Source organism: Pithys albifrons, chromosome 8, assembly GCF_047495875.1.
Source record: "Pithys albifrons albifrons isolate INPA30051 chromosome 8, PitAlb_v1, whole genome shotgun sequence".
NCBI lineage: Eukaryota > Metazoa > Chordata > Aves > Passeriformes > Thamnophilidae > Pithys > Pithys albifrons.
The window spans coordinates 18,628,297-18,643,949 of record NC_092465.1 but is presented as its reverse complement, the minus strand read 5'-3'; the positions used below and the strand labels follow the sequence as shown (position 1 = coordinate 18,643,949).

The window sequence follows — 15,653 nt, the reverse complement described above, 5'->3', positions numbered from 1 at the left end:
CTTGACATCTCCCTCCCCCAACACAAACACTCTCAGTATACAGAAGGATTTTTCAGTTCTTCCTAATTAAAATTTAAAAGAAAAAAAAAAGATAGAAAAAGAAGGACATTCACAGTCATGGAAAGTGTGAAAACCGCTTTGTAGATAGGTAGAAAATCAGACTTGGCAGTGTGTCCTTACTTGCTGTTTCCCCCTGCTAATTTTTGTGGAGAAACTTATGTGTTGGAAAAACATAGAAGCTCCTTATATCTGAATACTGTCAACAGTCAGGCAAATTTGAATCTAAAATGTAGCTTCTGATTCTAAAAAAATATTAGTTTCAATTATTGAAAAGAGAAACAGTCCTAGAGAAGTGCTGAACCATGTCAATTTTGCCATAAAATTAAATAATTAAGTGTGTAGCAGCCTGGGAGAAAGCTTCATTTTAGATTGAAAAGCTGCAACTGCATTGAAAATATTCTTATACTATTTTACTGTCCTTTCAGGTGCATGGAAAGAAGAAATGTCATTAACAATCCCCCTCCCAATATATTTGGCATAAGAACTGATGGAAGGCATTTAATAACTACATTTTATTTGGATTGTTATATCCCCAGAATCAGAATCCTGACATCTAGGTTGTGGTGCTAATGGCACCCTCTGCGTGGCTGCTGAAGGGCTGTGTTGATCCCCATCATATAATAATCTGCGCTTCTTTGACTCATGTTTAATTCTGATTAAGTTGTGCAATTGTATCAATTTAAGGTCAAGGTCTTGAATAAATTCTTTTGTGAAGACTATTTAAAATTAAAAGATCCATGTGTCTAATGGTCTTATGAAAATAGAATTACAAACGATGATCTTTAAAATAAATTGTAATTTTATGGATACTTATTAAGAGAATTTATTGTATTGGTAATTTGCCGTATTGTAAGAACTGCTGCCAGTTTAGGGACTTGTAACAGAAAAAAGAATGCAGTACCTATTTATTATTTTACTCCTTGCCTTTGGTACTGTTGATTTGAAGTGGGGAAAAGGTTTCTGCAGAATATTTAAGGTTTGTGATATCTTACTGTGCAGTAAGGATGATCCTCAAGTTGTCATGCTCTGGCCCTGATCCAGCAAAGCACTTAAGTGTGTGCTTAACTTTGAGCATTCAAGCTCCATTTACTGTAATGTGATTACTCATGTGCACAAAATTAAGCACATACTTAAGTGCCTTGTTGATTGCAGTCAGTGCTGAGCGTTTAGCAAATTTGAGCTTTCTAAGGAAGTTAGAAGAAAGTACAGGTAGTAAGATTTAATTGTTACATTACTGGCAGTGGCGAAGGATGCTCCCTCCAATAGCACCAAACCCAATAGTATTAATTTACTTTCTTAACTTCTTTGTCTCCTAAGTGAGACAATATATTTCTTGCAATGGAAGAATATCATATGTAGAACAGCTGCGTTGCTCAGATTACCTGAATAGAGATGTTTGAAGTCTGAATAGCTTATTCTTCTTCAAAAATGTAAGGTATACTTGTCTGAAATGTTAGTGTTTTTGCATGTTGGAAAGGTATTTTATTTTGGGTATTTGATTAAGGTACATAAACATGACTTTCTTAAAGATGAATCCCAGCAAGAATTCAAAAATATTTCACTTGTTTGAAAAGCTCTAGAGAATAAAAAGCTTTAGAGATGGCTGCACAGATAGATTGATAATGTTATTTCAAGACTTAAATACACCCAGATAACGCTAAAGGTATTTTAAAAAAAGATTAATAACAAATCATTATCTATATTATTATATATTATAACTCAGAAATAGTTTTAATTTTACTAAAAAAATAATTTTATACTCTGAAGATCAATAACATGGTGTAGGAGTGTTATTTAGAGGAAGATATTTAACTAAGAATAAGGGGACTTTTACATAGTAAAAGGAAAAAGTGAGTAAAAGTTTGCTTCTAAAGCAACAACAAATAAAACCCAGTGGTATTTTATCAGACATGCAGATCCTATAGCATGTAATTTATTAGGGAAGTTTCTTCATGTATATAGGCGGTTAAATGCCTCCCTGATATCCGATCCCGTCAGATCTCGGAAGCTAAGCAGGGTCAGCCCCAGATTAGTACTCGGATGGGAGACCTCCTGGGAAATGCCGGGTGCTGTAGGTTCTAGTCCTGAGGAACTTCACTGGCACCGTCCAAGCTCGCTCGGCCGTGGCAGATGAACCTCAGGACTTAAACGGTGGGGCCAGTTCTGCACACGCTGAGCCTCACCTAAAATCCACTGCACAGGCTGGAAGGGCACACCCACGTGGGGACAGCCCTTCCCAAATCTTCGTTCGCAAAGCCGAGCCACACACACATGTTCTTCATGTGCATATTTTGAGCAAGTACAGTGTTCTGCTAAATGCTTTCCTTTCCTTTGACTTCAAGGTTGATTCTCTTCATTTGTAAAAGTAAATGAGACATTTTTTAATGTACATTTGGAGATGAGATACAAAGCATTTTTGATATTAAGTGCTGGAAAAAGCACTTGGGAAAAAAAATTGCAGTTTTGTAAACATGCTACTGTTTGATTTTCACTATTCCACTCCCCCTCCAAAGTACAGTGTTGGGGTTTTTGGGTTGGTTTGGGTTTTTTTCTTTCTAAGCACTATCTAAATTAAGTAATTAAGTATTGGGCATTATATAAAATACATTCTGTTATTGTTAATCATTAATTGTAGGCTCTTACAGTGGGATACTTAGAGTCAAAATTTCAGTGTAAGAACCTTTTTCCATTTGCTTGTTATTTTGTCTAAGATAAATGGCTGGGCAGCAATTTGCATGCCAAATATCTGCCTTGGGCTATTTTTTTCAAATTTTCAGCAAATAAGGTCAGCTGTTTCTCAGAATACACTGAGGGAAAATCTGGTTTGCTCAGGTTAAGAAATTTTTAAAATATTTTGTTGACTACTTGCTTGTAGTGGGACTTAGTGCTTGGGAAGGGATATTCCTTTTTCACCAGCCTATGAGAGCCTTCCTCAGTCTGGAGAAATCTGACCCTCTGTAAAATTTTTTGCATATTCATTTATCAGTGTTTTCAAATATTCTGTCTGCAGTGGTTGTATTCTTTCCTAGGGCTTGCAGATTAGAGCAGGACTTGCTCTCAGTTTTCTCTTTTCAATTGCCAGTGGTGCTAAATACAAAGAGAATAAAGGTGTCCATCAGATGTTCTCAGCCTTCTTCCTGCAAATGACCGGAAAGCATGGAATAAGAAATAGCTTGACCACAATTTAGGAAATGGAGACTATCAAGAAAAGGAGGAAAAAAACCCCAAAATAAAATGTGTCCAGGCACAGAAAAAAGGCAGTCAAAGGTCATAAATTGTGATGATATTTAGGACAAGGACTTATGAGTGAAACTGGTATACTAGACAGGGGTGAGAATGGGAAGGATTGCAATTGAGATATGGAATCAGGGAGAAAGATGCTGGCACTAGGGCAAACACAGTACTTGTAAGGCAGAGAAGGAGTTAAGAGACAGGAAAAAAAGAGTTCATATGTTTCTAGATGTCATTCCCATGTCTTGGTCTTGCTGGACTGTCAAATGTCTCCAAATACTTCTGGCCTCATGTGGGTACCTCATCATCTTCTAATTCAAATAAGCAGAAGCTGTTTGAATTGAGGAGAAAAAGTTATTAATGTATTTGTTAAGGCAAATGACATGAATCAGTATGGTTCTTACCCAGTTAATGAACAACACTGTGAAAAATAAAAGAAAATTGAGAATAAAAATACTAAAAAGATTCAATTCCTTCCTACAGTTCCCCAAGAGGGATTTTCTGTACTAAAGTTTGCTTTAAAAAAAAAAAAAAAAAGGAGAAATTGCATTAAATTGCATTTGTGACCAAAGGAAAAAAATATTAAACACTCCAAATTCAAGAAATACCAGAAGGCATATGTCTTGTCAGATGTTTATGTGACAAACATCTCTATATTGTTCTGGTATACAGGACACTTGCTAAATGAATATTTTTGTTGGATATTGTGAACAACTTCTCCTCTAGGACGAAAATGAAATTTAGAAATGACTTCAGAGAATCAAAAGTTTTATGATGCCAAAGCACCAAGTATTTAGCAATATTGTAGAAAGTGACCACTAAAGGATGTATCTAGAAATCTTACTGAAATTAAGGCAAAGTCCCCATTCCACAGAAGCGGAACCACACAAAGAAGAGAACAATTATATTGGAAACACTATCTCTCTAACACCCCAGGATCTAACCCAAAGCAGCTACAAGTTATAAAAGTTATCAGGTTTTATGCTGGCACAGCAAAGATCCAAGAAGTACCTCTATGGACAGATGTCGTCTATATAATATTTTAGTTTCTGACACAGTCAGGAATTAACATTAAATATGGCCTATGGTCCTAGAATCATAGAATAGTCATAGAATGGCTTGGGTTGGAAGTGAACTCAAAGTTTGTCTAAGTTCCAATGGAATATTTGTCTTCCATGGAAAGGGACAACTTTCACTAGACCAGGTTGCTCAAAGCCCCACCAAACCTGGCCTTGAATACCTCTGGGGATGGGGCATCCACAACTTCTACAGGAAATCCATTCCAGCAGCTCTCTAGTTTTGTCTAGTAAAAAAATTTCTAATATCTAATCTAAGCATACCCTCTTTTAGTTTAAGAGATAAGTAATGTTTTGTTATATCAGGTACTCTCTAGTACCTAAGGCAGCATGATGTGTGCTAAGGAGTCCAGGAAGATATGTGTTCCTGCCTTAGTCACTGACGTAAGGCTTGGACTCCTGTGAAGTGAAACTGTGAAGAACAGTGGTATGGCTAGAAGGGAGGATTTCATCCCTTGTAATCTCCTGGGAAGAACCTTGAAGCAACATGTAACAATATTTGGAAGGTACTACTTCTCTGTGTTTGACCACTGTCCCATTGTTTGCTATGGGGCTTGTTTAGGACATTAATTCAAGTAAATGTTAGTTGGCTGCATGCAAGAAAGAGACAGTTACTTGTGATCTATATTCATAAACACTTTAGGGGCCACAAAATTGTCACTGCCTTTCGGAGTCTCAGCTCAAGAAAGCTGAGGCAGCTATTGCACTCATGCTGACGCATAAGAAAGTGGTCCTAAAAAGCAGCAAGTGAGCCCTCAGTTATAGAGACTAAGGTTCCTATGATGACCATTCGAATCAGACAGAGACGAGAGGCCCAGGAAGGTCTGTCCTGTTTCACACATTCTGCAAATGTCCCAGCTTGTGGGATCTAGAGCTACCTCAGCTGCTTATTCGGATATAGGTGGTATAAAAATCTGATTTGAGTTGCCTGAGCTCTTAAACTGACTGTGCTCCTCATAAAGGAATAAAATAATCCATGCATTCACCAGTGACAACTCAAAAAAAGAGCACTTGCAGCCCATTTAATGCAGCACATCTTAGTAGGAAATAACAGCTGCAGTTGCTCCACATGAGGTCTGAGACTGGGAGACTGGAGGGACTCCTCAGTACAGAGGGAGGGAGACAGGCAGAAGGCCCTGCCCTGGAGGTCTGCACTGGCAGCACACAAGGGGAGCACAAGTACTTACAAACTGTTAGCATTAGAAGAACTCTGACATTGTCTGCTGTTTTGAAAATTTGCTCCCAATTTAAAAATGTGATGCATATAATTAATGTGAAGTCACTAAAGAATATTTCAGAGAACACTGTTCTTTATATTTTAAGTAACCCTTAAAAACCTTTACTAGATGTACCAAGTAGAAATTACCAAATCCACATGCATCACATCAACATCACATAGTATCACATTTAGATGTTCTTCTTTGCTTTCTGTGATTTTTGTTTTGTTTTCACAACTCATTTGGTTTAAATGTTATTAATCTGGATTTGCTGAAAAGGTCTGTGAACCTTTCAAAGAGTCTGGTCTGAGTCCAGAGTTTGTAACAAAACCTGAAGTCAGTTAAGTTTCGTGTGGTTTAGAATTTCATTGTGAATGTTTCACCTAGATGTTGAAATAGGCTCAAAGTAACGTTCCCAGTTTGAAAGTATGTAAGAATTTCCCATTCAGAAGGACTGGTGGCATTTTAAACAAAGAGTGGAATTCATCCATGTACAGATGAGCTGAACAAGGCTTTCACTTCAGTCTAATTCAGATCTTAAAATAAGAACTTAATATGGCACGTAAGTCTTATGCTGACCTTCTGCCCATAGACGAGTCACAGAGCTCCGTAACTGTGCAAGAAACTCATGTTTCACTTGAGAGAAAAAGTACATAGTACCATGCTTTGAGAAACAAAAATGGGAAAAGAATCCAGATGTATAAATTATCAGAGAGAAAAAGAATAGTTTTTATGTTTAACAATGTGATTTTAGACCCAGCTCATGATATTGGGACCACAATGACTTATTTTCAGTGCTTGGTGCTGGCAGCACTAGCAGAAGCAATATGCTGTGTTGCAGATTTCAGCATCAGAGACTACTAAATGTAACATATAGTTGGGTCAAATTAGTGAATATCAGAGGCTACCAACACGTTCCTGCTTCCAAAGCAGCTGTTTATACATACAAAGTCTTGTAGGGACAACGAGCCACTATCTGCACAGGCTAAGGGCCTGTTGCTCAAAGCCACATGATGTTGAGAGCAGAGAAAATGTGTCAAAAGGACACGGTGCAGACTGAACCACAGTGGGCACTGTGATGGGGTGTCTCAACTGCTGGCTACTCTGGGAAGCTGTATAAAGCTATTTCTAAAGACTTCTGTTGCTATAGCTATGCTGCAATTTCTAAAGATACCTCTCTATATCTCAAAATCCAGAAAAGAGATTGTAAGTCAGAGTTACAATTTTAAAAAAATATTACAATAAATACAATTATAAGAAGAAAAATTGGCTTTGACCCACAAAATCCAGAAGTATAACCCAGCACTCTGGGGCACAAACAGAATGCTGTTCATTAGCCCCTGTACTGAGACCACCCCCCGCCACAGTTACCCCTCTGAGTTCAAAGTAAAAGGAAGGGGAAAACCTCTTGGTGAGGAGGATTGTTGGACTCTGGTCGAGAGTAGTGGTTGCAGTCCTGTCGAGGTTCTGGTCCTCCTCTGGATCTGGTGAGTGGTCCCAGAAGTCCCCAAGCCCCAAAATTATATACCCTCAGGTTCAGGTGGGACCACCCAGTACTTCCCCCAGGGTGGGGAGCTCCACAATGGGTGATTTAACTCTGTGAGTCATGGGGTATTTTTGGAATCCTTGATGGCCCATTAGCGGACACGCCCCCTCAGGCTGGGTGTGGAGGTGCTAACAACTTCCTGGAGGGGAGTTATCACAGCTCTTATCTCACAAGCTTCTTTAACACCTATCTTACACCCTGAGGGGTCAGGTGTACCCTGGGCAGCTGCTGCAAATGCTCCATTGTTAACAGTACATGAGAAATGACTGAGAGGGTGGAGAATACACAGCTTTGGTCACATCCACACAGGGATAAACTGGCCCCAGTTGCTGAACTAGGACACACCTTTTTGGCGGTTTGGTTTGGTTTTTAGTTTTGTTTTGTGGGTTTCTGGGGCTTTTTTGGTTGGTTGGGTCTTTTTGGTTGTTGTTAGTGGGTGGGTCTCCAGCACTCTTCTGCATCATAGAAGAGACTCAAGCCCTCTCACCCTTGTGCCTTACGAGGCTCTCTAAACCTCCTCTGATCACGCTGCACACCTGCTCTCAACCCATTACCAATAATTCCACCAAATCTGCACAGACGCTGCCAGAGAGACACAAATCCACCCTTGTAACTCACACACCATCTACTAGGGGAATCACCCTTTGGCTCCTTTCTGCTTCAAAGAACCCAGATAAACTCACTCAGTGCCAGCTGAATAATTGGAGAAGGGAAGCTTTGCAGGGTAGCATCTCACCTGGGTCACCAAACTGTTCATCCCACCCGCTGCCACCTATTGACTTTAAACCTACAGAATTCCCCCTTATTGTATAATATCCTTGCCACTAAACAGGTGGCAGACACTGCAAACCTCTGGTACCTCCCCCTGCCCCAGAATAACCACAAACCCCATTTTGTTTAAAAAACTTCCTGCAATTGATGTGGCCACTCTTGGGACTGAGTGGGGGATGACTCCTGAGATAATTCAGACACACACAGGATTGGTGAACACTTCGAAAGCGTTTATTTCCAGTCAGGGTCTGGGTTAAAAGGGTCCCGGTAGGGGTGGGGTTTGGAGAGGATTGGACAGCACATCTGGGGGCAGGGTTAGGCCTGAAGGCAGGGATGGGAGAGGCTCAGGTACTGGGAGAAACCACATGGGGACATCCAGTGTGGGGAAGGAACCCCAAGAGATACAGAGGAGTGGTGGGATTTGCTGCAGCAGGGCAGGGAAGGAGTGTAGAACTTTCTCAGACCCAGGGAAACAGTCAAGGTACCTTCACGGCATGGAAAAACCTCAGGGAAAAAACACAGAGAGAGGGGGAAGGAACATGGGGGGTATGGTTTTGGGTGTTGATACCGACAGGCCACCCCTTTCCACCACCTCACAGAGGCTTGGGATAGCGGCGGTTGGAAAGCAGCCTGGCTTGGGTGGGTCTGGCAGAGGCAGTGAGCAAGACATGGTGTGAGGGTGGGTTGTGCCCCCAAACATGGAATTGCTGTCATCAGGATGCAGCCACACATATAATCCCCCCGACTAGTTCCATCACTCTCCAATCACTGTCTTGCACACTTTGATTTTCTTCTAAAACCCCTTCCACCCAGGGCTGGTATCCCTTAAACCCGCCTGCCCACAAGTAAATAGCCTGCAATATGGCATCACCCCAAAACCCAGAAGACACCCCCTCTCCAAACCCAAAAGCTGCCCCAAAGCCAAGAACCATCCCCAACCCCATCCAGCACCACCTATCTAGGGAAGATGCTCTCACCTGAGACTGGGGTGCGGTTGTAGATGCGGATTGTCCTCAGTGGCAGGAGAGATCCCAGCCTGAGCTGGGCCGTTGACCTGCAGGGTGTTCGGGGCCCCAAGGTGGCATTGTGACCACTTGGGAGGCCAGGTGTGTGGGCACACCCCCAGGTGGCTTTCCAACCAGTTGGGAGGCCAGGTATGGGGTCATGCCCCCAGGTGGCATTCTGACCAATGGGCAGCCAGAGATTACTATAGAGTGCAGTGCACACTGGGTAGGCAGCAGCGCCTCACCCTAACTGAAGGAAAGTCAATGAGCATTTATAGAGCCCACCCTCCCACCCCCCCCCCCCCCCCCCCCCCCCCCCCCGAGTGAGGCACTTGTTAGATCTTTGGGGGAAGACCTAAGCCAAGGCCAGCACACTTAATGTAAAAGGTGAAGTAAAAGGATTGCAAATGCCAAGCCCAAAGCCTCTGGGTAGGACTCCCCACATAGCATGACTTTTTTTGCTTCCATCACCCTTTTCCTCCTTTACCTCTTCTAAACCCGTTCATTACCTCCCCCACACTTAGCCACTTCAAACCCCCAAAACGGACACACGCCACCCATTAACCAACTCCACCATCTCTCTCACAACCAAACCCTCACGCACCTCTGACTCTTCAGTCCCAACAACAGTCACCTCACTGGGCACCTCACCAATACCTGTGTATACTTTGTTTTACTTGGTGTATATTGGGAAGCAAAAGAAGTTTTGCTAGTATGAGCTGTACCCAGTCTAAACCAGCTCCTTCCTTCAGGATACTTTTATTATTCCACCAGCAGTGCTCTCCTTATGTAGCAGGGCTGGTTATCGTCAGCTTTGCAAGTGAGCGAGGAATACCTTCCATATTCTTTATAAGCAGAAGTCTGTCTAGCCCTTTTGCTCTGTCCTTTTATTTTCTATCTCTAGGCACAGCTTTGTCACCCAGGGTGGGGCGGGGGGTCTGCCCTGTCAAAAGTCTACAGCAAGTGAAAATCATTTTAGGTTAACTGAATCACTTCATGGACCACATCAATCAGACAGACAGGCCTTCCTGTCCTCTGTTTTCCCCTTTCATTACCTGGGTAGGATAGGGACTGGCTGACAGCTCACAGCAGCTTCTGCTGGCAACTAGTTTTATTTAGGCCTACTGTAATACTGAAAAGGAAAACAGCCAGGAAAACAGCCTATTCCCACTATTCCAGATGCTAATCCCCTGGGACTGGTCTTCCCTGCCTCTTCCAGAGCCATAACTGCCGCTGTATCTTCCTTTTTTTTACCAGGAAAATTAAATCAGTCTCTTCTATATCCAGCATGGACAATCAACCCTCCCAAGCCATCCTTAACTCCTCAGCAGGACTAAGAAAAGAGGAAGTGAAACCGCTCCAGGAGGACTCTAAACCAAAACCCAGGAACAGCATCCGGACAGAGCAGCTTCCCCGTTAGAAGGTAAAACTGCTTGGATAGACACATCGGGTTTAAACCCAGGGATATGGGTCTGTCTCGTGGGAAGCGCTCACTCCCCGTCCCACGTCTGCGGTGCCCGGGGATGCGGGAACGGCGTGGACAGAGCAGGGAGCCGCGGAGCGCCCGGGCACGGGCTCGGCTGCGCCGGAGATACCCCTTTTCGAGCAGCAGGGCCCGGTTTGTGCTGCCTGGCCACTTCACGCGTTCCCTGCCAGCACGAAGGCGCTGTAAAGCCCGTCTAACAGCACCCCCCGGGGAATCCCTCTGATGTAAGGGGAGTCCCCGGCAGCTGTGGGCCAGGGTAGCTGAGCTGGCTCCCTGCCATCCCTCGCCGAGCCGGGCCGGGAAGTGCGGGAAGAGGGAGGTGTGGCTGCCGGGGCCCCTCAGCCATTGCCGGCTACCGGGAATGCCTCCCCGCGGCTGCTAGCAGCCGGGCTCCGGCGGGCAGCGCTCGGGGCTCCGCGGGAGCAGCGAAGGGCCGGGGAACGGCTGAGCGGCCCCGCCGCCGCCGCTCGGGCCGGGACGGCACTTCTACCCCGGCCATTTTCCTCGGGCCGGAGGCGGTGGCGGCCAGCGAGCCCCTACGCCGCCCGCCCGGGGACGCGGCGCAGGAGCTGCCGGCCGCCCCACCGGCCCCAGGCGGGGAGACGCAGGGCGGGCGCGGCGGAGCGGAGGCGGCCGCGGCCCGGGGGAGCCTCTGCGGCCGGGGGGAAACTGTGCGGGCGCTCCCTGCCCGCCTGCCCCGCGGGCGCCACTAGGCCCCAGCCCCGTTGCTGCCGCCGCGCCCAAGGGGAGCCCCATTGCTGCTGCTGCTGCCGCTGCCGCGGAAGGAGCCCCTGCCCCGTCCCGCCGGCCCGGGGAGCGGGAGCGGGGCCACGGCGCGGCTGCCCCGCCGCCCTCCGCGGGAAGCGGCGGCCCCGGCGCGCAGGACCGCGGAGCGCCCCCGCCCCCCGCGCCGCTCCCCCTTTGAAAACTGATCTTTGGCTCTTCGCGTGAAAGTGATTTGAATTTGGCTCGGCGGCGCTCTGCGCAGGCGTCCAGCTGCTGGCATGCTGGCTCCTTGCAAAGCAGCTGTTTTGGGTTTGAAATTCCAACATGGCAGAGGCTGCAGTCAGTCTTCCCTTCAAAAACTTGGAATGATTTCAAATCATAGGCACCTTCACTTAACCCGAGGCCCCATTCATCAGCAAACACATCGGATCGATGCTACTCTAACCTATCGGGTTCTTGCACCAAATCTCCAGGTAAGAGGATCTTTTCCCCCCCCCCCCCCACTAATCTTCCCACGATCGTTTTAAATTTTGTTTAATCTTAAAGCTCTCCGAGACAGCCGTGTATTAATCGCCTGTTCATGCCCTAAATATTTTGCCTAATTTACCGTCTTTTTCTGATGCTAAACACTCTGGTCTGCTTGCCTGCTCATAGTCTGGAAAGTACAGATATACAATCGCGGTGCATGGTTTTTTCTCCTTGATCATTGCCAACAATAGTAGGCAGATTAAGAGTTCGCGATTGCAAGCTCCCTCCCCACCTCCTTCTCCTTCTAATTGGATTTATTTTTAAGTTGCTGTGAAAATAATAAACTGCAGGTAACGTGGGTCTGGACTTTGAGGCAACTAACTTCTGAGCAAATAAGTGCAAATAGGAATCTCGCAAAACAAAAGTTAGGTTTAAATTGCTGTATCTTGGCTGGGGGGGGCACGAATATGTCAGAGAAGCTGTTGCAGCAAAATGTAAGCATATCATCTTGGAGGGGGTACAGCGTGGTGGGCGTATTGTTGGCTCAGGAGGGAGAGAAAGATGTATAATTTAATGGTATATACAATCCACTGATCCTATTACTATCCTCCCTGGAGCTCTTGTTAGTTTCAATGGGAGTGAGTGAAATTGACATGGACTTGCATTCCTGGTCATGTGCTTTTTTCCCCCCCTTTCTTTCTTCTCTTGTGATCTGAGATCCCCTTTTTGTTGATGTTGCTTTCCCACTTAATTATATGCATGTAGGTTAAATGAATACCTGACGAAAGGGCCCACGTTTCAAGGCAGTGACATTTGATAGCTGAGAGGAAAAGTGGCTTTAATGAAAAGCAACCTTTGGAATTCCTGCTTGTGAAAAATCCAATTCAGCTTTTTGTGCTGCCAGCAAGAAATGATCAGTAGCACCAGTGTTTATGGTATGTCCGTTTTGGGATCTACTTCCTTCGCATCTAAATAGCAAAGACAAATTTAAATAGCATGATAACGCACTGAGGACTCTGCATGCAAATATTTTGTAATAAATACCTAATGTTTAATAGTAAATGTTCACTTGTATATATGTAAGCATTTTTTTCTCTTGCTGTCATTTGTTTATCATTTCCACTTCGATTACAGCATTAGTTTTGTCCATTGTATTGATCTCAGTTGTAAAACCTGAAGTTGCATGTTACTAGCAGTGCACTATATACACCACTGAACTCCAATGGTATGTAAATTAGTAAAACTCGGTGAATGGAGAAGGTGCAAATGTGTAGCAATGAATATATACACTTACACATCTGTGTGCTCAAACATCCATGCCTAAAATGCATCCTTTCATTTTGCAAACTAGTATTTTTTGAGCATTTATTTAAGTTCCAGCTGCTTTCCCCTCTCTTACTTTCAGTGTTATCATCTGCTAGAGGTTCTAACTGATGTGGGGCGAGAAAATGTTTTGCATGTAAACAAACAAAATTACTGTTGTGGCCAAGTGTTTAATACGATTTAATAAGGTTTATTTTGTGCTCAGTTTACACGTGTCTGGTTCACACTGCTCTGCTCTCAATGTGTAACAGAATGAAATAATCAGGTGCTGAAACTGGCTTGATTTTAACGGTCACTCTTCAGCCCCTCACGGCACCCCCTCCTTCAAAAAAGTCATAAAATGGAGCATGGGGAATTTCAATAGATCTTGTGGTGCAGTAGATGCACCTCTAGGTATGCAGTTAAGGCTAAGGAAGTAATAACAAAAGTGACAATTACTCTGTTTTGTGCAACCAAAAAGGGGGTGCATTCACTTTTTAATTGCATGTTGTAGCAACACATAAGGATGGAGAGAGATCCTTGGGGAGAGAGAGAGAGTGTGTGTGTGTGTGTGTGTATGTGTGTATGTGTGTGTGTGTATTTGGGATAAGGGGGAAATCTGACTTGTGTGCCTGATGATGTCTCGTAATAACATATCTGAATACAAAAAAGAAATTGAGAAAGCAGTTGCACAGTGTACTCTCTTAATTTGGTGTTGTAGGTGACTATATTGCTAAACATATCCTGGGTGCTATATGATCTGATTGCATTTTGCATTTAGAACTTGTTGACTTTGAAACGATCAATAAGGCAACTGTTTATTTTAGATGCACATAATTTGCTCTGAGAAATGTTTTAAGGAGAAGAGCAAGCAAGTGAGAGCGGAACATTTTTTTTTCTTCCTTTTCTTTTTTTTTTTTTCTAGAGCTGTTGGAGCAAATGTGATTGCCAGATGGGAGATTTCCCTCTGTGATGTTAAAGCTGTAATATATATTCAGAGCAGATTGGACTGCTGCTTGTGATGAGGAGGATATTACATTTATAAATTTTAAATCGGGAATCGGACAGTATGCTGAGAGCTGAAATTGGATGGTGTGGACGGTTTGGACTGTTAAATGCAATACTCAGATTATAATAATAATAATTATAGTAGCAGTAATATATGTGTATATAATAAACATGATACCATTAGGCAGCTAAATATATTCTATGACACTTAAGTATGTATTTCCAAATACGACTTCTCTCTTTTCCCCTTTCCGAAAATGTAAGGGATGGGAGGTGGTTGGGTAGGGGATTTAAGAGCCCACTCTTAGGAGAAATCAAATGTAATCAGATTCCTGTTTGAGAAAAAGTTTTACTACAATTCTTGTTGCGAATGCATCTCTTTCTGAGTTTTTGTTTTGCTCGTGCATGTGGTCTGACAGTGCTTCAATCCTGAAAGCCTGGAAAGTGGGAACCAGTCACACTCGAGCAGCTCTGCTGTTGCAAATTAAAAGTGTGTTGTGGTCAGGAAATGAAAGCTACAATGTCTCTTTTGAACAAGTCGTTTATCAAGAGAAACATCTATCAAGCAGTGACTTGTCACATTGATCCTCTAAAAGTTAGGTCCAAAGTGGAAGCTGCTTTGATGTTTTTGATCCCAAATTTATAAAAATGAGAAAGCTGGAGTGTAGGACCGATTTATACTTAAAAATGACTCTACTCTGGGTATGACAAAATCATGAAGTATCTGTGATACAGAGCTGGGAAACCAAGGAGGTATCGGATCTTCTGCCTAATTTTTAATTTCACATTGAAACTTTAGCTTTGCTGCACGGGCATTCTTCTAATGATGCTGTCTGTATTAATCTGTGAGTTAATTCTTTGGGGATATTTTCTTGCTCAGGAATACATCTGTTGCTTCCGAGTGGAACCTTTTTCTGTTTTGTGATAGTATTTATAGAATTTAGCTTGAAAAGGCAATTATTTTACTCTCATTTCAGTCTTGTTTCTTCTTTCATATTTGTAATCTCAGTTCCACCTCTCCTCCTTGTGAAGCAAAGTTTCTTTCACTGCCAAAGTGATGTTTATTGCAAGTAAGGTATGTTTGAAGGTATCTGTTTGCACAGCTTAAAACGTGGTAAGAGTCCCGTTAAGTGTGTCTTCCCCTTCTCATCCTCTTTTTGACACCTGAACCATGCTTTCATTCTCAACAGAACCAGCTTATTTCAAATTGGATATAAAGTGGAGGTTTCAAGTTAAAAAAAATAATTCCAAAACAAAGTGCAAACTGATGTTTACCTAATTTCAACCATTTGAATTGTTTAGCAACTTCACAAAAAAGTTTTTCATTTTACATAATGTTTGTGTTTGGATTATCAAGGAATCCCTTTGATGAAAGAGAGGTTTGGTGTTTGTTTGTTGTTAGGTTTCTGTTTTCTGTGCTTTTCTTTTTGGCTAGGGCATGAGTGAAGTCTTCCTTAAAGCAGGATGTTCTGACTTCTTTTTTTCAGTGTTGTAAATGAGACTAACACTGCTTATGGTTACTTGATAGAGACCCATTTGCAAATAGGCAGCAAACAGCAGTGTGGTAGGAGTTTTGGTGAGTGCTATAGGTACTAATTAATCATGTTTGAAATGAAGGAGTCATAGCGTGATAATAAAGGCTCATTGTTGTTTGATGTTTGTAACACTCCTACATGAATCTGGTGGGTTTGGGGGTTTTGTTGTTATTTCCCCAGCCTTCCATAATAAGATATCTTCAGTGCTAGGTCAAATTGTTTT

The 15,653-nt window shown here is 43.2% G+C and overlaps 1 protein-coding gene across 3 annotated transcripts in view; it reads left to right on the top strand.

The window, feature by feature from the left end:
* The first annotated feature begins 11,253 nt into the window (after window positions 1-11,253).
* Window positions 11,254-15,653, top strand: part of FIGN (fidgetin, microtubule severing factor) — a 102,921-nt gene continuing 98,521 nt past the window's right edge. The window contains exons 1-2 of one of the 3 annotated variants that reach the window (XM_071562435.1): window positions 11,516-11,590; window positions 12,351-12,520. In XM_071562435.1, the coding sequence (XP_071418536.1) occupies window positions 12,496-12,520 (25 nt within the window). In that variant the 5' untranslated portion in view covers window positions 11,516-11,590; window positions 12,351-12,495. Of the gene's footprint in view, window positions 11,591-12,350; window positions 12,521-15,653 lie in introns of all 3 variants that reach the window. The other 2 variants (XM_071562433.1, XM_071562436.1) reach the window with 2 other exon arrangements.